The sequence below is a fragment of the Rhyacophila brunnea genome, unplaced genomic scaffold (assembly GCF_057557595.1).
Source record: "Rhyacophila brunnea isolate RB1 unplaced genomic scaffold, BYU_Rbru_1.0 scaffold_11, whole genome shotgun sequence".
NCBI lineage: Eukaryota > Metazoa > Arthropoda > Insecta > Trichoptera > Rhyacophilidae > Rhyacophila > Rhyacophila brunnea.
In genome coordinates this window covers 21,094,482-21,121,931 of record NW_028232763.1, presented here as the reverse complement: position 1 = coordinate 21,121,931, position 27,450 = coordinate 21,094,482, and the positions used below count along the sequence as shown (strand labels likewise).

Here is a 27,450-nt window from a genome sequence, read left to right as displayed (position 1 = left end):
TCGAGCAATATTCATCTACGGTCAGTTACACTCATTCTCTCAGCGTCTCTTTTGACCTTTTTTGTCCATCTCCTTCACGGGCGTCCCAAGGGTCGAGTGCCTAATGGAGTTCCTTCATAAACCTTATAGAGATAGCTCTAGAATCTACATCTATCACATGTAACAACGGGAGTAACACTTTTAAGAAAGATTTGAACTATATTGGGCGGCTCTCGTGGTGCAGTGGGTAAGGCGCTCGCCGTCCACCCGAGAGTTCCTGGGTTCGATTCCCGGTCATGACAAAAACATTTATGTGTTTTTCTCAAAGTCTGGGTGTTTGTGATTGTTCAAAATTACTAACAACCACCTTGTACGAAAAAGCAAGGATATGGTTATTAATAATTCTAAAAAAAAAAAAAACTATATTGGGCTTAAATTTCTTTAAAACCTCATCGTTAATAAGGATATGCCACCTCAGGTTTTTTTTAACTGGCCAAAGTATTTAATTCAAAAAACTTAAATAGCCTTGTCTAATTTATCATTTTTTTTTGGATTGATTCCCATACAAAACTATAGGTTTCACGGTCTTTTTGTATACCTGAAATTTCGTTTTCTTCGTCCTGCTAAAAGACTCTTCAGTGCAAAAAATGCTGCGTTCCCATTATTCAGTCTACTGGCGGGTTTCAGGTTAACGAAAATGTTGGTTTACAAAAAACTAAAAACAGAAGTGCTTTTAAATGTCTAATTTCATACCATAGTTATTGTTTGGTATCTTCGAATCTTCGAAATTTGTAACTAGATTTGTGTGAGGTAAAATTATATACATTCTGGTCACAGTTATATGTACCTAGTAAATTAAAACGCTTTATTTTCGATTCCAATAGGTATTATTTTGTTATAATATACCTATTTATACGTTTTTTTTTACATGATTTAGGTTTTATTAAAATAAAGTCAGATTAAAGATGAAGAAAAAATACGTGAAAGAAAATAATAACATATGGTATTTCAGTGGCTAACAAAACAACACTTAATAAAACTACATAATCGTTTATAAAATATTATTTTACATGTTCCTAATAAATTCCATAAATATTTACACGCTTTGTGGAAAAATACTATTCAATATGGCAATAAAAATGAATAATTTCCCCATTGCATGCAATCAGACAATTAGTTCTAAATTCAAAGTTGCAAAATAAAACGAAAACAAAGGAAAGCGATTTAGTTTGCATGTTTTTGCGGTTCCAATCCTAGAGCAAGTTTTTACTTCATCCTTTTGTAACTGAAACCTGAGAGAGCTATCCGACATGCTGATTCTTTCCATCTAGTACCTCTTCACCTGCTCAAATCTCTGCAATTTATGTAGATACCTTTGAATAAAGTATGTCTCATCATAGATTTACAATATAAATTCATCATGTCACTAATCACATTTATCGTCAGAAATATGATTCAAGAAAAGAGGCACAGCTAATAATAATCGCTTATTCTATTATCAATTATTTTCTTTCACGACCCGATTAAAATAAACGATTTCTTTATCTACGTGTAAGTATATTTTTCGAAATAAGAAATTGCGTTTACCTGTATATTTTCTCTTAACTTATCCCTTAACACGTCTTCGCCCTATCTCGCTTTCTACTACAAATTTACATATGTTTTCTCTCATACATTATAGATAAATCAAGACAAATACATATCGTAGTTATTGTTTTCCACTGTTAATTTATTCTCAGCGGAACGATATGTTATTAGAACTAACAAACAATCCAAATTAATCAGTCGTAAGCTTTATTAGTAGGTACTTATTCGATAATTGTATTATGATATAGTTCACTAGATATTACGTTTTGTACCTGATGATACTATTTAGTTTTTTGTATTTTAATAAAACGAAATAATAAGGATAATAATGGTCAGCACACTCGCTTTGCTGAAAGTATTTTTGTCGCACCTTTAGTTTATATTATTATGTAAAAATATTAACTACCATTGCTTATTTATTAGTTTTAAATTGTTATTGATAAATAAATTAAAAAATAGTCTATAAACATAATATGTATAAGGAAGGTTGTTTTAACCGTACCATGCTATGTGTAAAGCAACTAGATATAAAATTTTACCGTTGTGAAGGAATTAATTTTCTTTACAGAAAGGAGTCACATTGATGGCGTAATTATACTGTATTTTTCCCAAATTTCTTTACAAAGTAGCGAAAAAGCCTATTGAGAATTGGTATCTCCCATTCGGACTCTGTCCCATTCATAGAACCTTTCTCCTAGAAGCTATTTACATAGATATCAGTAGGTACTTCCTAGTATCGTCACTTGGAAATAATAGGTCAGGTACGCACTTGCCCCAAAAATTGGCTTACCCTACCTTACCTAACTATTTCAGTAGGTAATACATAAAATTAAGGACAAGTGGAAACTGTTTTATCAATTCTTAAATCCTAGGATTGAGAATGTTATCTCTAATGGAATTTTTCGAATGATTTAGCTTTATAATTTGACAGTAAGCCACGGGTATTAAGTTAAAAAGGAAAATTAATACAAAATAAGCTCTAATAAGCCCTCATAATATTTTAGCTCTAAATAACCACACAACACAATATAAATTATTTTGATTTTTTACATAATAATCATCCTATATCTAAAATACCTATGCATTTTCATAGGTATCTGGGTATATGGATGCAGATGTACTTCCGTCTACCGTTTTACGCTTTCAACAAACCGAGTTTGCATGTAAATTGATGATTATGTGATGTAAATCGCGAAAGCTCCGGTTGACGTAAAGGTTTAAAGTTGGCTCACGCCGCGGGTCAGATTGCCAAAGTTTTTCAATTGTTGTCGTGACAACCTTCCTGATGAGACAAATCATAACTTTCCGACTCAAGTATTTGCCTAGTACTACGCTCCAAACTTAAGTACACTTGTATTAATTTTCGGTCGTGTCTCTCGTGCTTTGCTTTTCTGTTTGTCAAGTTTGTGTACACTCTACAGTCTACAGTAAAAACATGGGATTTGGGAAAAGTGAAAATTTGACACTGGAAGAGTTGTTAATGTGATGACAGTTGAAGTAACAATGACAAATACAACATTTTGTCCATAATGTGAACTTGGTCCCCGACCAAGGATTAAATATAATATATATCTAGGCTATAAGATTAATTATATTTATTTTCATTTAAAAAAATGAATAATACGTGCATAAGATTTTAAAATATAGCATTCGTTATTATCTAACATACAATATTTTAAATAAATGGGAAATATCTTTTTCTATTGCCTCAGCTATCCGGTGATCCGGATCGCGGCCACCTCCCACAGAGGTTTCGTAACAGATTTTTCCACGAGAAATAGATGTTAACCACTTGCTAAAATCCTTGCTATAAACATATTAAGTTATTATTCTGCGTCCAAAAACAACATGTGAATCTTGACAGACTCTAGTTTCGAACTTATATACATACCTATTAAGATACATTTGATTTCAGTATATAAAAATATCCCTATTAACATACATTATTGAAAAATATTTATACCAAACGGGACTCACACCTGCATCCATTTAGGAAATATGTGCAATTCTAATTACGGAAAAAAATGTAAACACTATGCGTTCAAGTTTTTTTAATAGAAATGGTTCTGATGTGTTCCAATTTATGTATGTTAAATATACTTTAATATGTTATGTAGGTATCATTAATTATGATCTATATAATTATCGGCGTATAGTTTATGTAAATTGCTGTATTTTATAATTAAATTTTTTTATGTTATTTTGCTTCATTTTGGCGAAAAACTTATTGTATAACAGTTAAAACAAAATCTACCTTTTACTATTACATTATGACTAATTACATAGTACCTAAATAGTTTTAGAATTTAAAATATCTTTGAAACATAATGAGTAAATAATATATACTTAACTCAATTTTGTGTCATACAATGTCATATCATTCAGTCAATCAAAGCTTATATAATTAATTCACTCTGATCAGGAGGTATATTTTTGTTATAGTTCACAAAATACCCCTAATTCACACCTGCCTATCTATATTGCATGAAAACTCAATCGTCTTAAAAGTCCCATGACAAAACCACTGTTGATGAAATTGTTTGTAACGTATACCTATAAGATGAATAACACGTATAATTCTTTTATTACACAGGTAAATCCTACACCATGGTAGGAAGTGCCTCAAGCCCTAGCGGTCTTGGAGCCATGCCTTGCGCCATCTCTTGGCTATTCAAAGGAATTGGAGAACGAAGAGCTCGATGCGGAACTCGATTTTCCGTCAGGGCCAGCGCAGTCGAATTATGTGGACACACCAATCAATTAAGAGATCTTCTTGCTGCTCACGCTACCGGTTAGATATTTTATATATTTTGTTTCTATAATATATATTTTTAAGGGGTGCCAGACGGAATCCCGAAGGCCGAAATCCCGAATGCTGAAATCCCGAATGGCCGAAACCCCGAAAGCCTAAATCCCGAAAGCCGAAATCCCGAAGGCCGAAATCCCGAATGCCGAAATCCCGAATGCTGAAATCCCGAATGGCCGGAATCCCGAAGGCCGAAATCCCGAAAAATAAAAAAATACAAACATCAATAATTGCGCAATTTTAAAAAGAGAGACAAAACCCATTTTTTGTAGAATTCTTCGTGATTCCGGCCATTCAGGATTTCGGCCATTTGGGATTTCTGCGTTTGGGATTTCGGTATTCGGGATCTCGGCTTTCGGGATTTCGGCTTTCGGGATTTAGGCTTTCGGGATTTCGGCCATTCGGGATTTCGGCCATTCGGGATTTCAGCATTCGGGATTTCGGCCTTCGGGATTTCGGCCTTCGGGACTTACATTTATATAATATATAGCATCATTCACTAAAAGAGGGAACATAATATGTCTTCAAAGACTAGAAGGTGTTTTCACATATTTTTTATGAGTAATAGTAACTGTTACCCTTTTGTTCAACCTGTTGTCCATCCAAATACACTCGACATTCATTAAATATTAAATATTTTATTCAATTCTCCACCCAGGGGCCTTAATATTGATTAAATATTTAAAACTCTGCTGCAAGTGGAATATTTATATTTATTAATAAACCTAACAATGAAATTTAAATTTATTTTAACAACATTTTCGCGGTTCACTTCTATCTTATGTTGTGAATAAAATAATTCTGATCGCTCAAATAACTGGTATTGTTACTGACATGCATGCCATAATATATCGAGTCTGCTAAATCAAATGGGTATATGAAATAGTTAACAACTTTAGAGAGAGTATAATATTATCTACATAGAATATAAAAACTGAATCACAGTACCTCTGAATTTTATAAATTAATTTATAAATAATCTAACAGCATATAAGTAACTAACCTTCTCAAAAGATAATCTAGCGTCTAACGGTACAATTAAAATCTCAAAATAAATTATTGTTTTACAATTATACTTTTAATCAGTAAAAGCTATCCGTGGCCCGCGGGCCGCATGAAGTCCACAACATGATTATCTGCGGCCCGACAGCAATCTTTTAAACAGATTTGTGAAATAATCGATTTGAATATTAATTTAATTTGGTCCCCATGAAAAAAATGGTCGCCCATCACTGCTTTAAATTATTGCTTTTTAATATTTTAATATAATTTAAATGTATGTGACTCTTAAGTTAAGTAATACCATATTCGTTTGTTAACAGATAATGAGCAATCTCCCGGAGTTTACCTTCGAGACGATCCATTGATTGGCACCAAACTTCAGAACCAATCTGAACTCAGGGTTCAGACTGCGGAGAAGGCTGCGTTTTATTTGGACGTCGCGCTGGCCAACAGAGGACCAGGCAAAGAGGAAGGGAGAGACAGCCATCTTCTGTACACTCTCCACGTCTATCAATACAGCATCGGCAGTAAAGGAGCTGGTGAGAAATCTACTATTATGACATATTTAATTAGTCAGCATAACAATATCACCATATTATATATTTTGTCAAGTACAATCATCACTATAAAAACCATAGAAGTATAAAAACCTATGCCACTTAACATATTTTAACATAATGACAGTATATTTAATACATGGCATACTTTTATCTATAATAATTTGTATTTGTTTAGCTGTTTACCACATTGATAAACAATTACTTATTATTGCAGAGTTTAAATATTAATAGTAATAAGCTACGTAATTATCAAATACCTCAAGAAACTTAAAATAAGTTATACCAAGTGGGACTCGCCTAGCTCCTGGGCTATTGGGCAACCTAAGATTTATGCGAATTAAATCGAGTGAGGTTTAGCGTGAAGTTTTTTATGACTTCTTATATTAAATGTTTTCTAGGATATTTCAGAATAATATTTTTTTTAACATTCTTATGTCACGTGTCTGTTCAGTATTGATTAAAAATAAATAAAAGCTCATTAAATATCTCAATGTATGTTCAAAAAATAATTCCTTTGCGATAAGTACCGAATATCATTTTTACAACATTTTAATAAATCAAATTTGTGTTTTAATATGTACCATTTTTAGATATACCTAATATAATAATAATAATGGTGAAAACTGGATGAAAAAATCAATTACTGTATAGTACTAAACTTTCGTAAATTAAAAGTATAATTTAGCATAGCACACTTATTATATCTAGCGTTTTCATAATAAATTGATGCAGTACTAATGTTTCTATTATCATAAAAAATAAAGGGAATTTTCTTATATTAATTACTTTCTTATATTAGGAGGTATAATATTACTAATAGTTTTCAACAATGTAATGTTGGGAATTTGTAAATATTACATATAATAATATACTATTTATACGCTATAATATTACGTAAGTCTCTTTGAATATATTCTTATAATCGTCTTCGTGTTTTTTCTCGCAGTTGCTGCTGGGCGAAGCCGACTACATCTGATAGATTTAGGCAATTCAGAAAGAGGAAAATCGAGCGGCGGTATACCGTTATCCGGCCTTGGAAATATCTTATTAGCAATATTCAATGGACAGAAGCATTTACCGTATAGGGATCACAACGTTACGCATGTGCTAAAAGAGTGTCTGGGTTCACTCACCTGTCACGCCGCCATGATAGTACATGTCTCACCACATGAACAAAACTACACAGATACATTAACCACTGTTCAATTAGCTTCAAGAATACACAGAATGAGAAGAAGAAAAATTAAGTTTACCCCAACTGCGAATGCTGGATCTGGTGGAAGTTCCGGTGAAGATGTACCAAAAGCCCCTAGCAGTAGTGAACCTGATCCGTCGAGTAGTGATTTATCAGCTGATACAGTTATTTATGTTGGTCATTCAGATGACGCTACCGATGGTGAACATCCTCCTGTGTATATACCAAATTTAAATTCAGGTGATAATCGTTGCTCTATGAATAAAGTTTTAAAAGGCTCAAACGCGGAACAGAAGTATAGTAAAGTACCCACATTGCAACGAGTTGTTGAAGAAAGAAGTCCAACTCATAAAACACTTACCCCAAAAGGTTCACCTATTAAGACTCTTATGCAAGCCAGTAATTCAGTTAAATCATCACCGTCTCATAATTTTACACCAAAGTCTTCACCTCTTAGAAAAAATCCGTTGAAATTTGGGAACGGAGATGAGAGCGCCAATAAATTAACCACCGCAGTACCCGCTTCCAGTAGTGATGAACAATGGATAGATGGTCCAAGAATTTCTAAATCAAGAGTGGCAGAAGCAAGACATTTTATGAAAGAAGTTCACCATGTTAAAAAAAGAGAAATGTGGGTTGATGGTCCAATGCAAGCTCCTAAAATACCTCTTCAAGCAGAACTGCTTTTGGGTCATGGCGGAGAAAATATTGGATATGGTTATATGGATAATCATAAGAAAAGCATGATTAGAAAATGGGTTGAAAACCAAACTACGCAAATACAAAAAACAAAACATGTCGCTCCAAGAGTAGAAAACAGAGGACAAGCACCTACTGTATATAAAGAGCTAACTCAGTTTAAAACGTGTGAAGATAATGAAGGTAGCGATAAGGTTTATCCATTAGTAAAAGATTTATCGAAAACAAATCTCATTGAAGAATCGGTTATACGAACTGGCCTTAAAAATGTTGTTAATCCTAATACAATAAATGAAGAAGAGTGCGAAAATGATAAACCATCTGAAGGAAGCTTTATGCCAGACATGAAGTTAAAAATCCCTTGTTCTGCACCAGAAATTGACGAAGATGATGATAGTGAAGAAATGGCTGAAATTCCTCCAGCCTTACCACTAATACAACCACTGAGTAGTAGGGAAGTTTCAATGGAAAGTTTAGACGTTCGGCTTAAGGAGAGGCTAAGAATGAACGATGAACTCATTTCAAACCATAGTAGAGATATCGATGCAAACGGTATGAGTAAAGGTCCAGCTGATGACGATGATGAAATTTTAGAAATTATTGAAATAGAAGAATCTTACGAAGCGGTACCTATGCAAGATTCTTGTCTTCAAGTTACCGAAGAAGACATTGCGTACTGTATGGGTGTCAGAGAAAATCCTCTTCCAGAAGTAGACCAAGGTCATATAGAAGAACATCCTCTTAGGATATTAAGCCAAGAAAATTTAACAGTTGTATCAACATTCACAGATTCAATGTCAGTTATGAGTGATATGGACCGACATATAAATTCAAATCCATACCTTAAGAAAGCATATAATTTGTACAGTAATGATTATGAAAATAATGACTATTTAAGTGATCAAAAGCCACTTGGTACTTTTCAAGAAGATGAGGCACACAGAAATAAATTTAGTGAATTAGCAAAACTTCATGAATTGTATCAGTCTAGACTAGCAATGGCCAATGTTGAAAATTCACCAACTTATAGAGGAATGATTCAGCAAAATATGAATATGCCGCCAACGTATTGTCAATCGTTGTCTCTCTCTGACATGATGTACGGAGGTGAAGAGTTTCATGGAAATAGTTCAATTTATAGTGAGCCAGCTTATAAGCCTCAGGAAAAATTTTGCGAAAACTGTAAGCAAAATATTTCAAGACCCGGATCGGCGTTAGATTGGCACGACTTAAATTTTTCTTTCAATAACCAATCGTTTTTTCCGGAAAAACCTTTGGCGGGAAGATTTCAAAAGTATTCAACGAAATTAACACACGAGCAGCATATGAATATAGCAGCCCTACGCCACCCAGACGGTGCATCTAATCCTAATTTAAAAGAAGAAAAAAGGACTCTAGGAAATGGCGCGCCATGTTTTGAAAGTGAGTTATCAGCTTATGATGATTCAAAAAAAGCTTCATTACATTTAGAAGTACGTCCAATGACAAATGATAATATTGAGATAGAAAAATCTAAACCAACATCAGCTATGGCGATTACTATTGAGCCATTATCAGATAGGGTTGATAGAAGGCTTATGAGTATCAGTTCTGGATTGAGTTCAACGAAAATAGTCAACAAACCTGACGGATACGACAGTGGACACGACTCTACGCCGCGTACTTCTAAGCATAGTCCGGCCGCAGTTTCGAGAAGGGCAGAATCAGGTTATGACAGTGTCGTGCGAGATAGTGAAAGCTCAAGCATTGATTCATATTCTATACGAAGAGCGCACAGGCCGCATGGACATGGAGGTAATAGAGCAAACACTGCTGCTAAATATAAACAGCACCAGCATGATCGATCGTTTTGTTCGTGGTTGAGAAATCCATTTACCTGCAAAAATGCAGAAACCGATGCCGAAATAAGTGACTTTTAATAATAACCAACAAAATCGGTTTATAAAATCTTAATGCATGTTTTATTGTCAGCATGATAAATGTTTTCTAACAAGTTTTGGTCGCACTGTGAGAATAACACGTGTGTGTTTCATTATCGTTGAAGTAATATTGTTTTTTTCATAAAGATAATAATAAATATTGACCCGTGATGTTTTTAAATTCAGTGCTGGCGACGAACTTCGACGTGAACACCGGATTAAATGCTACACTGAGACTCAAACTACAATGCTTAGAAGAACAAGACCTGCCAAATGTTATATTTTAATCTATATTATAGTTTTATATAAACGTCATATAAAAATCTTCTTTATTATAATCTATTATTTTTAATACTGATACTAAATAACTGTGTGATGTACAGTTCATTCATTGTTTATCTCATGCTATTACAATCACGATTATAGTCATTCATTAATAAAAATAAACTATGTATTCTGATCTTAAGTAAGGTAATCAAAGAAATAAATGGAATTTAAGTATCATATCAATAATTGATTAGAGAAATTTTAAAGTTTATCTTTAACGTAACTTGAATACTTAGAAAATGTTAAGAGATGCTATATATTTAAAAAAAATCATCGACGTTAGTGTACCCATTTAACAATAATTAAAAATTTTAATTGAAAGTCATCATCTTTTAGGTGCACACTCTCTGTAAATTATTTATTTTTAAATTTATATTTATGTATCTATGTATTACTTAGATGTAAAATATTTACGCCTGCGTAAGAAAAACCAAATAACCGAATTTACAATGGGAGACTGCTTTTGATACTATGATTAGTAATTTCAATACTAAAAGTTTTGTATTTTCTATCGATAAATTTTTAAGGGATGTAGCTTTTTTACTATGGTGTATTTATTGTCTTCACTAAAATAATTATAATTATTTATCATGTTTTTATAGTCCATTCAACTTTGAATATAATTTTAAAGAATCTAATTAACAATAATATCTCATTCCGGCGATGTGTAATTAAAACATTCCAATTATATCATCCAGTAGATTTTTCAAAAACTGTTTTGTTAAATAGGTATTAATCATACTTAAATACAATATTAGAATATAAAGATTATTTTGGATTGCAAATCTTATTTAAATTTTATTCTTCTGAGACAAATGAGTGATTTCAGTTGTAAGTTAGTAGACATAGTCCTAACATAGTAATATAAAAATCTTTAAACATACAATCTACATACTTTATGATAAATATTTTTGAATATTGCTTAAATCTATATCTCGTATATATTGAGTATACCCTATAGTCGTCAAAATGTGTGAACATTTATAATATTTTTTTAGTGTTCTGAAAACACATATCAATTCCCATATCCAATAAACAAAATATTGAACAATTTGAGTGAAAAACTGAAATTTTTAATAAGTATATTTTTTCTGTGACTGAATTTAAATTTTACTGTTTTTTAAAAAATCTTACAGGATTTTCAAATTGTGTTTGAACTTATTTTTGATCGATGCCCAAAATTACTCAGAAATTTTGCATGCACGTCAAATAAATGTACATAATATAAATTATTTCGCGTAGGTACTAATTATTATAATTATGTATAACTGTAAATCAATGTTAATTTTGATATAATGAATAAATTGTACATTCATTTGTCTATAGAAAATATAAAAAATACAATAATGTAAAATAAAAATAAACATTACAATTATTATATTATTATTACTATAAATATCATTTTTATTAGACATTAAAAATTTAAGTCTAATTTTTGTATCGATAATTATTAATTATGTAAAAATGTATTTGTCGAAAAATCTTAAATAAACTATTAAAATTTGTCAACAAGCAAATATTGTTTATCCCAAATATAAATGACTTTTTATTCTTATTTTATTTTATTCCTTTAGCGTTTAATTATTACGGTACCCAAATGTTATGGAAAAGTTATTATTTTCGTCACTATCATAGTAGAGTATCCTACTATAATACTAAAAAAGTATATTTACCTTTGCTATGCTATTTCATATAACTACTTACTACGTTCTAAGCTAAAAGCTCCAGCCAGCCTTGAGTATTTTAAAATCAGAATGCGGACATAGGTACAATAATTACTAGTTTATCGATAAAAATTACACGCTTAAAAAACAGATACCTATTTTGGGCTATTTATATAAGCTGGGTCTCAAAGAGTGGTAACATCTACTAACTTATACATTTAAAACCATTATAACTGAGTTATAATAATATCTAAATACTTAACTGTACAATTTAATAAACTATTTATTTATTCAACGAATAATTCACAATATTAAAGAATGTAAAATTATTTTATTGAAAATTTTTTCTTATTTGTTTCTTTATTAAACACCACAACAGGCCGCAAAGACCAATAATAGTAGTAACACACCCAGGCTTGAGGAATTTACATATTCGATTATGTAAATATATTTTGACCTCACTGGGAATCGAACCCAGAACTGCCAGAACAGAAGGCCAGCACCTTGCGCACTGCACCACGAGAGCCGCCTATAACCTAACATAAATTCATCATACGTCATTGTGAATAAAAAATAAGTTATTAAATTATTAGCAAGCGCAAGTACGTTATAACAAAAAAAATAGTAAACCGGTGTTAGGTTAGTAATTAAAGTAACTATAATACTTTGATTTAAAAATAAAAAAGCCGATTGCGAATAAGTAACGCAATTTAGAAAGCGTTTCAGAGAGTATTGTAAAAACACTAGTTAACTTCATCGCAATTAGATAGGACACGTATAGTGGTCAGAGCTCATGGGCGCGAATCCCGGGGAGCGCAAGCTTGAATTTTGCCGGATATCGTATTTTTTTCAAAAAGATTTTTTCTAGTGGTTAGCTATGTATTTCTCAGAAGTGTTTTAAAAGTGTGATAATATATTAAAATTATTGTGCATAATAAATATTATCATGTTCGATGCTTGTCATGGATAAAAAAAATATCAGTTTATACAGACTCCATCATAATAATATGTTGAAACATCTACTCTGCTCAAGAAAGTGGTAATATCAAATCAAAAAAAAACTTATTGATAATCAACTATTGCTTGAATTGTGTTTAAAAAGTAACGTAGTGCATTGATTTAGTCATAAAAAATCTCATATGTGAATAATTTTGTCGTTTCTGTACATATATCATTTCATCATCATCATCAGCCTTAATCTATGCACTGCTGGACGAAGGCCTCTCCAAGCTGATTCCACTTCTCTCGGTCCTATGCGTTGTGTTGCCAAGTACTTCAGCAGAACTTTATCATTTTATCGATCCAGCGGCCTCTAGGTCTACCCTGTGGATATTTTGTACCTCTTGGATACTACTGGATGGCTAAATTTATACAACGATTGTATCTTCTTCGAGCTATGTATCCAGCCCATCTCCATTTAAGGCTTTTAACGAACTCTATCACATCGCAAACCTTTGTATGCTTCCTTATCCAATCATTCTTCTTTTTGTCCTATCGCGTTATGCCCAGCATTCCCCTCTCCATACCACGTTGTGCTACTCTCAGTTTTTGGATCTCTCTTTTACTTAGGGCCCATGTTTTACACTCATATGTGATTACGGGAAGCACACTGGTTGAATACTTTGCGCTTTAGGCTTTGCCCAAATATCATTTAATTATGTTTAATATTTTCCTATCCTTCATTAAATTTTAAAAGCTTTTTGCTATTTTGAAGTGAGCTTCATTTACTATTTTTTTTCAGAAAGATTTTGGGTATTCAGTTTTTTAATTAGAATATCATTTATAATTAACTATTTCTTTTATTCAACGAATAATTCACAAGATTTAAGAATAAATCATTCTGATTATTGAACATATATAATTTAGAAAAACACTTTCTGAGAGAGTATATTATAACCAACCGAAAAAATCTTTTTTTGAAAAAAGTAAGCCACCCCGGCCAGGAATCGAACCCTGCATCTCCCGGGTTTACGCCCCATTCGTCGCATTTAACCAATATGCTACGGCGTGACATACTAATTGCGACAAATTTTAACTGTTGGTCAATTTTAATACCTACTCATCAGCGTTCTTCCAAATCAAGCTACTTTGGCAATCGATTTTTGTTTCTTAAATCAAAGTAGGTAACTATTTACTATTACTTCGATTACTAACCGACGTCGTGGTCTTTCTCCAATATATTTTAGATGTAACTACTTGCACTTGCTAATAATTTATAATTAACTATTTTTTTAAATTACCTAACCTAACCTAACCGACGTCGCGGAATTAACGTAAAACCCAGGAGATGCAGGGTTCGATTCCCGGTCGGGGTGGCTTACTTTTTTCAAAAAAAAAAAATTCTATTGGTTATAATATACTCTCTCAGAAAGTGTTTTTCTAAATTATATATGTAGAATATTATTAATAATCTTGTTATTTTGTGGTTTATTATTGTAGTGCAGTTATAGGCACATCGATTTCATTTTCAAAGATTCTTATAGTGAACCATAAACTAGGGAAAAACTTTTAATCAAGCCCCTAAAATATAACCGGCTTATATCTTGACAAAGGCAAAGTTGAGCCGTTTGATATTTTATCATGTAATATCACATCCATAATCTGGGGATCGTTTTAGGATATTGCCATCGTAAAGAATCATTCCCGTCATTAATAACGGGATAGGGGGCATCCGGCAGATTTTCACATTATGCGAAGACATTTTATATTCAGGTCGTCTTCGAGCCGCAACAAAAGTAAGTTGCGGGCTGGGAAAATTACCTCAGACGCCCGCTTATTGGGAGAGCCACCTACCCCCGTCGCGTACCTTGTCCCGGCGCGCCGCGACGCCCCATGAATATAAAGACGCCGAAAGCGAAAGTTTTCCCGCTAGAACAAAAGGTATCTAATGTTACAATAATGCTGATATGGCTCCCCTTGCGGTTATTGCAATATCTTTTATATATTCCACTTTCTTATACGATTCAAATAATATGTCGTAGTTCTTTATATATTCTATGAAGAGATTACACATATTTTTATATGAAAAATACAGCAGTTTATTTACGAAATTGTTTTTCACCAATTTAAGTATAGGTACACTTCAAAAAGTATTTGCTTTCAAACTTTTGAATGATAACTATACAAATAAATAAATTGATTCTACCAATAAATGTTGATCAAATAAGTTTCCAACACAAACTATGACCTATGTCTAAAGACTACCTATTAAGCATATATATTTTAATATATTATAAGATATATTATGTGATAATGTGGAATATGATAAATCATAGCTATTATACATAATAATTAATGATAGTCATATATACATATTTCATTTAATTAGTAAAGGTACTTAATCGAGGTACATATACATTAAAATAAAATACAATAGTACAGGACGTCTTCCAAATAATCTAATTAAATTATTACAGCTGATTTCGTCCGCATATAAATACACTATTAACCAATATTCTTAGTGGATGAAACCGGTCCTGATCTCTATACAGTAAATGATAATACGTCCTATATTATATAGTATCAACTTATAGTGTTTTATTTTAACTGATACACTTATAATTCACATTTTCCATTCACGAATAAGATCAGTTTATTTTTATCTGTTTACTATCGAATTTTACATAAAGTTCAATAACACTTAATCTAATGGTTAAAACACTAATTGTAGTACATATATATATGTGTATAATATGCTGGGTGAGAGAATGTTTGTTAAAACAAAAACTCAAATATAATGCATTTTGATGGTAACCAATACATACTATATTAAGTTTTTTGTGGTAAAAAAACTACGCTTATATAGAAGAACGCCATAAAATATGACTTACACACAATTATATTTTCTTAGAATGTAGATGTTTTTTAAATTTAATAAAAAATATATTTTAAAACCGTGATTTTTTCTAAATCTTTATGAAATACGATGCATTTAATAACAATCGGATCTCCAATAAATGCCCTTTGTATTTTTTTTATTGAAAGTTTATATTTTTAATATTGATTATCTAAAATGAAAATTATTATTAAAATGTGATATATTGCATTTTTTAAAGTTATTTTCTATGAATTATTATTTGTAAAAAACATTAAGAAACATACCTCATTCGGAAATAATTTTATAAGTAGGTAAGTAATTATGAGGAAAATTCATATTTACATTTCCTATTTCGATAACTTTGTCCGCTTTATTTAAATAAATGACAATAATAATTGCTTAAGCCAGCTGCAAGTATCGTCCCCTTTATTCCGATAATCCTGCCGCGTTAAAATATAGCAGGTCACTAATCTTGGCGTACTTTTAACGTGGAAAAATGTCTCAAAAGCAGGTGGCGCAAGAAAAATTCCGAAGACGGCGCGGATAAGCGAGCCCACCCTAATGCGATGACTAAATCTCTGAGCTAGATGGATTGAGGCGAAAATCCTTCTTCTACTTTAAGAATTTCCTCTTGCCAAAGTCGGGCAATTTCGCAGAATAGTTTCACTCTACCAGCACAGCGCCTGCGACACTTTATGACTTATATGATAATGGTTTTTGATCTCACCCGGAATTGGATTTATTGTGCACTTTTATCAGGCGCTTAGCAGTCGATGTTAACATAATCGTCAATTTGTAACTATTGGTTCATTAAATCACGAGAATCATGACTCCTCTACGTATACCTATGTCATGTATTTTAACACATAATACGTTTATTGGTAGAACCTACTTTGAGAATTTTTCACGTTATTAATATTGTTTTTTTGTTGAGTTCGTGGTTACAAAACCGTGCTTCACAGCTAACTTAGATGGGTACCGTATGAAAATTGTTTATTTTAAACCAAATCAAAATATTTTTAGTATAAAACAAAACACTGAGGATGATATTTTCATGAATTCAATTAAATTTATTAATTTCAATAAATTCACAGTGATACGGTAGTTAGATAAAAAAATACAATTTAAGTAATACAGTAAATAAAAAAATATTAAATAGAAATTCTGATAAACCAGACTCTATATTAAAATATTATTAATTAATACTTAGTTAAATTCAATCTCACGTAAGTAGAACATATCAATAATAAAATCGATTTCGTTAATACAAGCACTATTAGTTTAAGATCTTTGTATAGAACCAATACCGATTTCTTCGTAGTTGTCAGAGAGGCACTGATTATGTTAGACTAGTGATTTTAATTATTACATTTATATGAACCGGTACTTATCATTCAAGAAAAATATTTGATAATTCCCGTAATAATTTAAGATACTGCTATTAATTGAAATCTTTTTTCTGAATAATGATTTGTTATAGTTTTTAATTGAAAATGTGAATATTCTCAAAAAATAATGAGAAAAATTGATTTGAAAAATTGAAGTATTTCGAAGTCCATTTTCTGTAATTGTATTTTGGAGGATTTTTTTTTATACGACGAAATCAAAAAAAATGTTGGAATTGTAGAGAAATCAATTGTTATTCTTTAATGGGATAATTTTTGAATCTCAAGATTCGAGAAAAGCTTAGATTAGAAGCCGCAAGTTATAGTCTCAATTTTTTTATTTCACGTACACCTATTATAATATTCTTTCGTATGTATCTAACCAAAACAAAAAAAAACAAAAACTAGCATGCCTTCCTTGTCTACAACAAATTATGATCAACAATTAAAGTTTTTAAATTTACAGCAGTATTACGCGTGGAAAGAATCGCTGGAATTGTTACAGAACATCTCGTCAAAATTCAACATGCACCGGCTAATAATTACAAGGTTTTGCCACTTCTCTCAGTTCGACGTGCCGTTACGCATATTTTTTACGTCAGACCTTCAAAGCATAGACCGTTCTTGTAGTGAAACTACAGGAAAGGCCGAACTGAACCAGGGTTCATGTCCCAGCATTGAAACACCTCTTCATGATCAATTCCATTACCGAGTACTAAAGTATTTGCTCATTACCTCGAGTGTTAACGGTGTTGTCGTGTCAGTGTACCTACCTCAAAGATTCATTCTATACATGAATATTTTTAGACTATTAATCCTAATAAGTATTCTTATTTTATTAATTATATTTGAAATGCCAAAATAAATCAATAAAGTTTGTGTAAGCTTTTGATGTATTGAAAAAATCCATTTACGACGAAGGGTTCGCGAAAATATGACAAGTCGCGTATAGAAGATGTGCTAAACGACTATAGGGGGGATATGAGTAATAGGGCAGCAGGTGTAAACATCATCTTCCCATATGAGAAAGAAAATAATAACACCTAACCCTCAGCTTGCCATTTCTCTTATTTATTTTTGGAAATCCGATAACATAAAAACTCTTTTTTATCGTATTAAGTATCAATTCTTGTATTAATTAAACAAAACTATTTAACTAGGTATTGTTATGGAGAATATCAGATTTTTTACGAGAACTACATGGAAGATTAATTTAGTTTTGACTATGGATATTTGTTCCGTTGTATTTTTATTATGTTTTATGTTGAAACTGTTTGTTTTTCTCTCCCTCCCTCCGAGGTTCACCATCTATAGAATCAGAAGAATCTATCATATAGAAAAACTACAGTATCAGAAGTTTTAATAGGAATAATAAAACTATCATGGTTGGGTCAGTGTAATTCTATCTTCAAATATTCTAGACGTTAATATAACGATGAAGTAGGACAATTAACACCTCAAATGTGGTACTGGAAAGATTGCTTGGTATATTATTGATGGAACCGAACTGATTTCTCGATACTAGTAGCAAAAAAATAGATTTCTTCTAGTCTTGTCTTGCTGAGACATATTGTGCGGTTTACGGACTATTGCTCCAGAGAAAAGAGGCAGAAACCATTGGCCATTTAAAAAAATATAGTTATCTTATTATATTATTACTATATTATTATGAATCATACTACGGTGCATGGTTGCAGCATCAGTCCTGTGCGGCTCCGTCTCGGGACGGAATGAGCACTTAAAGTCACTTCTTTCAGACACGTTTAAAGCGTCATGGAAAGCGGCCGTGCATATCCACGGCTGTGCATATATGACGGCTGGTGGTAGGAACTTTAACGAACCATACCTTTGCCTTTTCAAACAAGGTTGTTCTGTGATTACTATTATAGATACAGTTAATATTTATATTTTGGCATTTTTGTCTAGTTGAAAGATATTAATAATATTTGGTTAAGGGGAAAGTATTAAAAATTATTAGAGTAATTTATCGTGGGTGGTGCCAAAAGTTGATAATTTAGATATTTAGAGTTAACAACAGATCATGTTTCTATATAAAAATATGTATGCTAGAAAAAAATTAATGTCAGCCGATATCTAGAACGTGCACATAAGGCATAAAGAAATTAGCATTATGCCTGATTTTAGAGGGCATCTCAAACTTTCAAATTGCCATTACCCCATAACAATATGGTAAAGAGACTTCCCAACTGTTGGCAGTAATCCCACGAATTATTTACATTACGTATCTTAGATTGATACTGACGTATCATCATTATGTTCTTTCATTTGTTTCTTCAATTTTTTTAATGGTTAGAATAAAAAAAAATATTTCTGGGTTATTTTGTTGTTTAGTATTTCATGAAATTTTAAGAAGTCAATCGCTTCATTTCTAGTATTGGGCAGTCGTTAATGATATTTCACACTGATTGTGAGGTGTTGCCATCACACATACAACAGTCATCGTCCTTTAGTTTGAATCTTTTTAGATACGCACTCAGTGCTCGATCGCCTGTTAATATTTGTGTAACTTTGTGCGATGTTTTTTATGTTTAACGTGATCTTTTTAATTCCAGAAAACATGTTAAGTAAAATCATTGAAACATTCCGCATATAGAATAAAAGTAGACAACTAATTAATGCCGTGCTATAGAATGGTCGCGGCTATAAAAAATACTAAGAATGTATTGTTATTGATATTACGATTCTTAAGTCAAATACACAAATTAATAAGGGTAGTTAGCAAGGGGTTATAGTATAGTAATTCGCGAGTGTGTGGTTAGTTATCCACAATACATTTCCCAGTCCTCCGCAAGACAACAAGCCGACGGCACCAGATGTTTTCTTTGTTCGGCTATAATAAATTTTATAGGCAGACTATTTTCTTTTCGCCGTTTATGAGCGCAATACCAGAAACTTGAATTTTATTACAGCCAACGAAAACGTGATTTTCTACGACAGTTTTTTTTTCATTTTTTATAGTATTCCTCAGTTTTAATAACAGCTATGGCAAACATTTTAATGTAGGAAAAAAGTTTTTATAATATAAAGTAGGCCAGTTTCATATTATTCACTGCAATATGACGAAATCAAATTACATATAAATATATCACTTTACGAGTAAGTAAAGGGTTATCAAATTGGTACCAAGTATATATTATTTTAAAACATCATACATAGCGGCCATTTTTATTCTAATTCCGACCAAATTTGACTTTTTGTGTCCACATTTTTTGGCTAATCATTATGGAAATATACACAGTTGTTGTATTATAGCGTACACAGTTTTTTAAAATGTATTACAATAATGATGTATTTATTCGAGGTACGTTTCGGATATTACGTGAAATTTACGGTCAAAATAATAATGAGAACTTACTATTCTTAATTTAATTGTAAAATTCGAGTCAAATTGTAATGTTTGTGTTGTTAGAAATCAAACCCGTCAAAAACGTAAATAGAACATATCGAAATTAGTTGTGAATTAAAGCGTGGATAAAAATCCAGAACCATCAATTACACGGATATTCTTTCAAATGCGTATAAAATACAGTTAACACAAGAACTTAATACGAATGACCATTTTGGTGCGTCGAAATTTTCTAATTGGGCTTTAGGGCAACTTGTAATAGATCCATTATTTCATGAAAAATCATCTTCATCGATGAAACTCATTTTTAGTTAAATGGTTTCGTACACAATTTGTTGTGGCATTTTGAGTAATAAAAACTCACACGCTATTTTTGAAACATCTTTACATCCGCAAAAATTAACAGTTTGGTGTGGCTTATGGGCTAGATTTATAATTTAGCGTATTTGAAAACGAAAATGGCAGTGCAGTTACCGTCATTGGAGAACTCTACATAAATAAATCATTACGGATTTTTTCTGGCATGATTTAGATGATTTTGATCCGGATGATATGTTGTTCGGTTACATTCCAAAATGATCAGTCTTGAGTTATTAGGTGTTAGTTATAAAAATAATTAGGTACTTATTTACGTACTATGCTGATGGTTTAGAGGTAAAGCATGCATTCAATTCTTCAATTCAATTTTTGTATGCACGGTTTCGAAGCCTCACGACGTCGCCAAAAAATACGATACTTTCATATTGTGACACCTCCGCATTACGATTTTTCCTTGTATTGCGAATGCAATAGATACAATTTTAACCCAATGCAATACTAGCAAATATATCTAAAAAGTCGAAGACGTGATTTTTAGTCTAAATTAATTTTCCTGCAGTTAATAATATGTATGTATAATTAGTAATTATTTTTCAGCTTCACTTCACTTCACAAGTTTTTTATTTATATTATCTCTCTTTCCACATGAATGTCTTCATCAACGCATTTGTATAAAAGCTGCCTAACAAATGATTATGACTCGACGTTAAATATTAATTTTATTATAATCAGTGGTTAAATAAATATTATTTATGTAATGAATACAATTTTAATAATTGGATACAATTAGGAATGTGAAGTCAAAAGATTAAAATACAACGAAGAGAAAGAACATTTACTTTACAATACACCAGTCTACCCATACATAATTGCACACATAGGTTCCCAAAATAATCCTTACTAAGACCACAGCTCTGCTGGATCGATGGGGTGAATGGAGACGTGCTAGAGCTGTTTGGCATGCAAGGCTGTCTGGAGACTGCTGAAGACCAAGATATATGGTAAGTATAATAATTAAATTGAGTCGATAGAAAAAGGTGCGATTCCTGCAGTAGTATCCATTATAAGTAGAATGAATAAAAACATGGATATTTTTATCGAATCATGTTTGTAGAATATATTATATAACAATGCACCTTAGTGCCCCCAACTGGTTATTTGAATGGATATCCCTTACGGCATGTGTCGTGGCGGGTATAATACTGTTGCTGATAAAAACGCACGTTATTTTTTTAATGTGGGTTCAACAATACATTTAACTAAACGTATATACAGAATTAGGCAAACAAAAAAACTGTTAAAACCTACATACAATTTTACATTTAGATATTTTACACAATATTAAAGCATTATCTAATTGATCTGTGTTCGGCATTGTCATGATTGTAGACAGAATGACGTAAGACGTAAATCTTTTCTATAAAAGTGGACGTAAACTTTTTGATGTGAAAAGTTGTTGATATTATTATCTGAAAAAAAGCAAGGCTTCCCCAATCGGACTTTAATATATTTGATTTACTGCAAGAACGCAAGAACATGATTACAACCTTTCGTCATATAATATTATATTAATGGACGTCCATGTTAATATACTTCTTTTTTTTTAAATTTAAATACTTTCTTTTATTTTGTTAACTGTCAATTCATGGTGGAACTGCATTGTATTGTTGTTTTTAATTAATAAAACGCAATTTTTTTTATATTACTTATTTCACTTTAATTAATATATTAGGACCGGTTTTGTCCGCCTCAGTGGGACATTTTCAACTGAATACATTTTTTTATATATTTTTTTTTACATTTTATCATATTGTTTTAAAAAAATGTATTCAGTTGAAAATGTCCCACTGAGGCGGACGAAACCGGTTCTAATATATTAATTAAAGTGGAATAAGTACTATATAAAAAAAATTGCGTTTTATTAATTAAAAACAACAAATTTAAATACATAAAAATAAATCTTTGTACAATATTTTCCACGAAACCTTTTTAATATAAAACATCGAAATATCTTTTATATCATCATTTTAAATATGCATCTTTAGCCCGTTAATTCGTTAAATTTATTAATCCGTTAAAAACCAAATTTAATTGCTTATTTTTTACAATAATGTTTACCTTCTTGACTTTGCATACTTTATAATAATTTTATGAGCTTTGAATCGTTTAACTCCGTGACCTTATTTCTACTCTGTATGTAAATTATTTTTTTAATCATCTATTTCATGCTGAATTATTCCCCTGTCAAAATTAATGAGATCAAATTTCTCAGGTTCGCGAATTTATTAGCTTACAAATTAAATAAGAGACTATGCATATTAATTAAGAAATTAAACTCAGTCGCAGCGGAGCTTATATCTCAAGTTAAAATGGCGAAAAAACCGGCTCCCTCTGCAGCGATCATTTTCTTGGTGACGAAGCTTTTTCAACCTGCAAATAAAAACATACAGAATTAATCTAACAAGAATTTAAATTTACAAAACATTTTTTTAAATCTTTTATTAAATAATTTAATATTTTTTTTTGTAAGAATATAATATCAAGATAAGAAATTATATAGTAGATATTATATTCCAAACCATTGTAATTTTACATCTCGATAAGAAGCTGTTGATCTGTCATTATTTTTTTTAATGTAGATTTTTGGTGAATGGAGAAGATATTAAAAAATCGTTATCATCAGCTGGAGTCGACTCATTACAAATATTCATCTATCATGTTCAGGTTAATAAATGTATTTACATGAAAAACTAATTAAGCAATACGCGAAGAGACGCTGTACGTGGCTAGGACATGTTTTCCGGATGCTGCCAGAGAGTGCGACACTTCGTACCCTTATGGCACAGCATCAAAGGTTCCTTCGCCGTGGCCGGCCCTCCCTCCCCCTGCAATGGTGCCACAAAAGTGATATATGCGGTGCAGTTCTGACATTGAGGAAGGCACGAGAGTTGGCGATGGACCGAGGGAAGTGATGCGAACTTGTGCTTACCTTATGCCTAAATGCTGTGGCGTAACAGGATGAAAGAGAGAAAACAGAATAATCAATTATAAGAAGAAACTCAACTTCCTTTATAAAAAAAGCTACATAAAAATGCAGCCCATTTACATATTAAGAAGGGGAGAATTTTAGCTTATAATCAGTATCTTTAGAATTATCTTCAAATGTGTCAATCATGCCCATTTTTGAATAATAAAATGCGTAATTCTTGTCAAATTTGGGATCATAGAGATTATAAATATAATTTTTTATCGTAAATATTTCACTATATAATGTTAACAACAATTTTACTAATGGTTTTATAAATGCGTTTAAAAATTAATAAATCTAAAAAATCTTAATGCCACTGCACATGGTACCGAAATATGACTATATTCTAAAACATTAGATCGAGAGGTTTAAAATAATACTATTTTATGTTATAAAAATACTTTATGCAGTCATTAAATATTTAAAATAAATATAAAGGATAATAAGGCTTCAAAATTATATAAATAGATTATCTACAACGTTTAAGGAATGTCCAGGCTTATGCTCTGAAATACCATAAAACCTCCTTTTTGACCTACGTGGCGCATGTGGGCCGTTAATACAAATGATAATGGTCATTTACTGTTTAAGTAATCACTGTGATAATACTATTTATTTTAATTTATTTTCCACTAATGAAACTCAATAAAATAATATATATATTTTGAATAGTTTATTTAATAGTATTTATTCAAAAAAAAAAACATTTAAGACATTAATTGTACATTTATTTTTAAACAGATTCGCTAACAACAAAACAGAATAACTTTAGACTTTTTTATGTAGAAAATGGCCGAAAAAAACTTTTTAAAAGTGGTTTTCTATTGTTTTACCTAAAAGTGTAAGACCCTAAAAACAAAGCCTTCAAATTACGATCTGGTGTCTGGAGTAATTAGCTTTTTAACTTTGTGCTCTTTTAAATGGGTAACTTGGGAGCAATAAATGTGCAAGCAGAAAAAAACGCTTTTTTGTTGGACTGCGTGCATTACCAGCGACAAAAACCGGTGAATATTTTAACCAATAAAAAGTTTCTTATCTTACCATTTATGTGCTTATGTTTTAGTCAGCCGTCAATAATGAGAATAATTAATATTTCATATTATTTTAATATTCTATAAATTGTTTGTATTGACTTAAAACTTAATTTTGAATTTTATAATATATTTTAATACCTCTTATACTCTGTATACACTCGATTAGATATTATAGTTAATAAACTTATCGAGCTGAATACTCAATTTTTAATACAATTTAGATTATATTTTTATTTAAAAACATTTTTTTTCTTCTTTCTCTTCTTTGACTATGTTCGCTCCTTAGTTAGACCATATGGCGACCATGCGACACCTTTTAAAATCACTGTCACTCGCAAGTCGTTTTCTGTCCTTCCAAGTCATAAGAGGATAATATTTAATGGCCTTCCATGATGCTGGAATTTGGTTGACTTTAAGAATAGGCAGGCCAGGTTGAAATTCTCTTGAGGCATTCGTAGGACATGGTCGAACCAGATCCAACGTCGCTTCTTCACTTTCAATGTGATGAAAGGCTGCATGGTCCACTCTTTTATATCTGTTTTCCGCATACCCAGTACCTATCCGCCGCGATGTTTTCATTTCTTACCTAATTTTTTTTTGTAATTACGAACTCGCAGATAATTTTATTTTTTTAGCAATGCCCACGGTGGCAGGATGTAGAGATGTGGAAGATGCTAAGGTTTTACGAGAAGCAAGCTGAGCAAGTTACCTCCTCAAACTCTTCGTGACCTCTACATCTGAGTGTTATTGTCGAATTACGTGAAAAAACTGACATTTTTCATTAGAAGTGTTTGAACCTTTAATTTAGCTATAAAAATATGGCAATAACACATTTTATAAAATTAACCATCTAGTATTATCATTGCATTAATGATTGATATTTAAAATTGAAAAAACAAAAGAACTCATAAAGTATTGTAGCAATGACTAAAATTAACAAATTACCACTTAGGTATATGTTTTACATATTTATAGGCATTGCAATACCGAATGAATATATCAATACCGATATTTCGGTATTTCTTATTGAATACCGGTATTCGTCAATACATAATTATTATACAATAAATATAACTAGTTTAATCTATTTAAAACACTATTTTATAGCAACCAAAGGTACCTACCTACGTACATTTACTATATTGACCTTATGTAATAGATCATAATATATTAGAATTATTTTTTTTTAACAAATACAATAAGTTTAGTTACAAACAAATCTCTCTCAAATTCAACGTTTGTTCGATGTTCTATCAGTTTTGGATCAATAGTTATAGAATAATTGGAAATATTTACCACGAATATTTTCTTTTTCAACATATATAAATTCATGGCATTCATTCAAAGTATATTTAAGGGATTTTATTTTAATATTATTTGGTGGTTTTAGTCAATATATTTGAGGCGCCGAGTGCCAAAGGAGCTCAAGCGCCAACTTTACGATTTTTGACATTTGAATGTAGGTTTTTTCTATAAATCGATATGTATCATGCCACAAAGCCTATCGCTCAAATAATTATAGATATTTTACAATAGAGATTTATTTTCTGTGGCATAATTGTTTTGGTCGTTATGTCGGCACGCCACAGAAGCTTATCCGCCATTATTCTATGGAGAGCGCGAGACCAAAACAGCTGTCAGATTTGTCTTATTGAATATACGTTCTCAACAGTGAAAAAAACTAAAAATGAGCTCAAGAAGGATTAGAAAAATAATTTCGATGTGTGTTAAACCTGTAAACGAGGAAAATCACAGTACGTTTAACATGTTTTATCCGTTTTTTTTTCACATACGCTGTTGCTTAAAATTTTTTAGATTACTTTTCAAATATGGTTATTAACGTAATTTTAGTAATTATGTCCACTAAACTTTTACTTCCATGAAGGAAAATAACTCTTATTTCTAATTTCATCTTATTTTATATCCAATTACAATTGATATACACTAAAAAAAGTATTTAAAAAATCACCCGAATCCTTGAGAAAAAATGATGATGTTAAATTTGAATAATGATTTTGTTATTTTAGCCAGTTTGTAGTAACGATTTGATTTAGTATTATTAATAATATTGGGTATATAGACGGTTATTAAAAAAAAAAAAAACAATCCAAAGGCTTTGAAATCATCGCTGTAATGGCAAAAACGTATTTAATATTATAAGGCAAATTTTATGCCAAACAAACTCATGTAACAATCATAACAAATTTGACCATTTTTTCAGTATTTATTTGGCATAATAAAATTTGTTTATATCAAAATGTTTTTTTATTGCTATCCAAACCCTTACATTAAAACATTTTTTTTAAATGATTTATTTTTTTAAACTAATGCGATTATTTGAGTTTTAAAATGTTAATGCCACAGAAGCTTATGCAACAAAAAAAAGTATCAAGTGCCACCTTTTTTCATTTTTCTTTATGCCAAAGGAGCTCAAACACCATTTTTTTTGGAATCCAATAGATATTTTTCATTAAATATTATTGCAAATAATACTTTGATTTTTTTTAAATTTGCTTTGCTTAAAAATATTGGTCCATTTCATCATTCAAGTTTAAAATTAAAAAAATAAATTCACTGAAAACTTGTCGGCCATTTTGTAGCACTTTTGTTAAATGGTGCTTGAGCTCCTTTGGCGCTCGGCGCCTCATTTGCGTTTTAGCTGCGTAAAACTAATAAAATAAATTTAAATAACAATAAGTAATGAAAAAATTACATTAAATTCATTTTTGAAAAACATAAACGTGTAATCTTAATAACGAAAAT

General features: G+C 31.1%; 1 protein-coding gene across 1 annotated transcript in view; it reads left to right on the top strand.

Moving 5' to 3' along the window:
* LOC147078483 (kinesin-like protein CG14535) overlaps window positions 1-9,804 on the top strand; it is a 536,313-nt gene extending 526,509 nt beyond the window's left edge. The window contains exons 7-9 of the mRNA XM_085960022.1: window positions 4,160-4,357; window positions 5,695-5,913; window positions 6,881-9,804. Of these exons, the coding sequence (XP_085816148.1) occupies window positions 4,160-4,357; window positions 5,695-5,913; window positions 6,881-9,747 (3,284 nt within the window). The 3' untranslated portion in view covers window positions 9,748-9,804. The remainder of the gene's footprint in view (window positions 1-4,159; window positions 4,358-5,694; window positions 5,914-6,880) is intronic.
* Window positions 9,805-27,450: the final 17,646 nt, after the last annotated feature.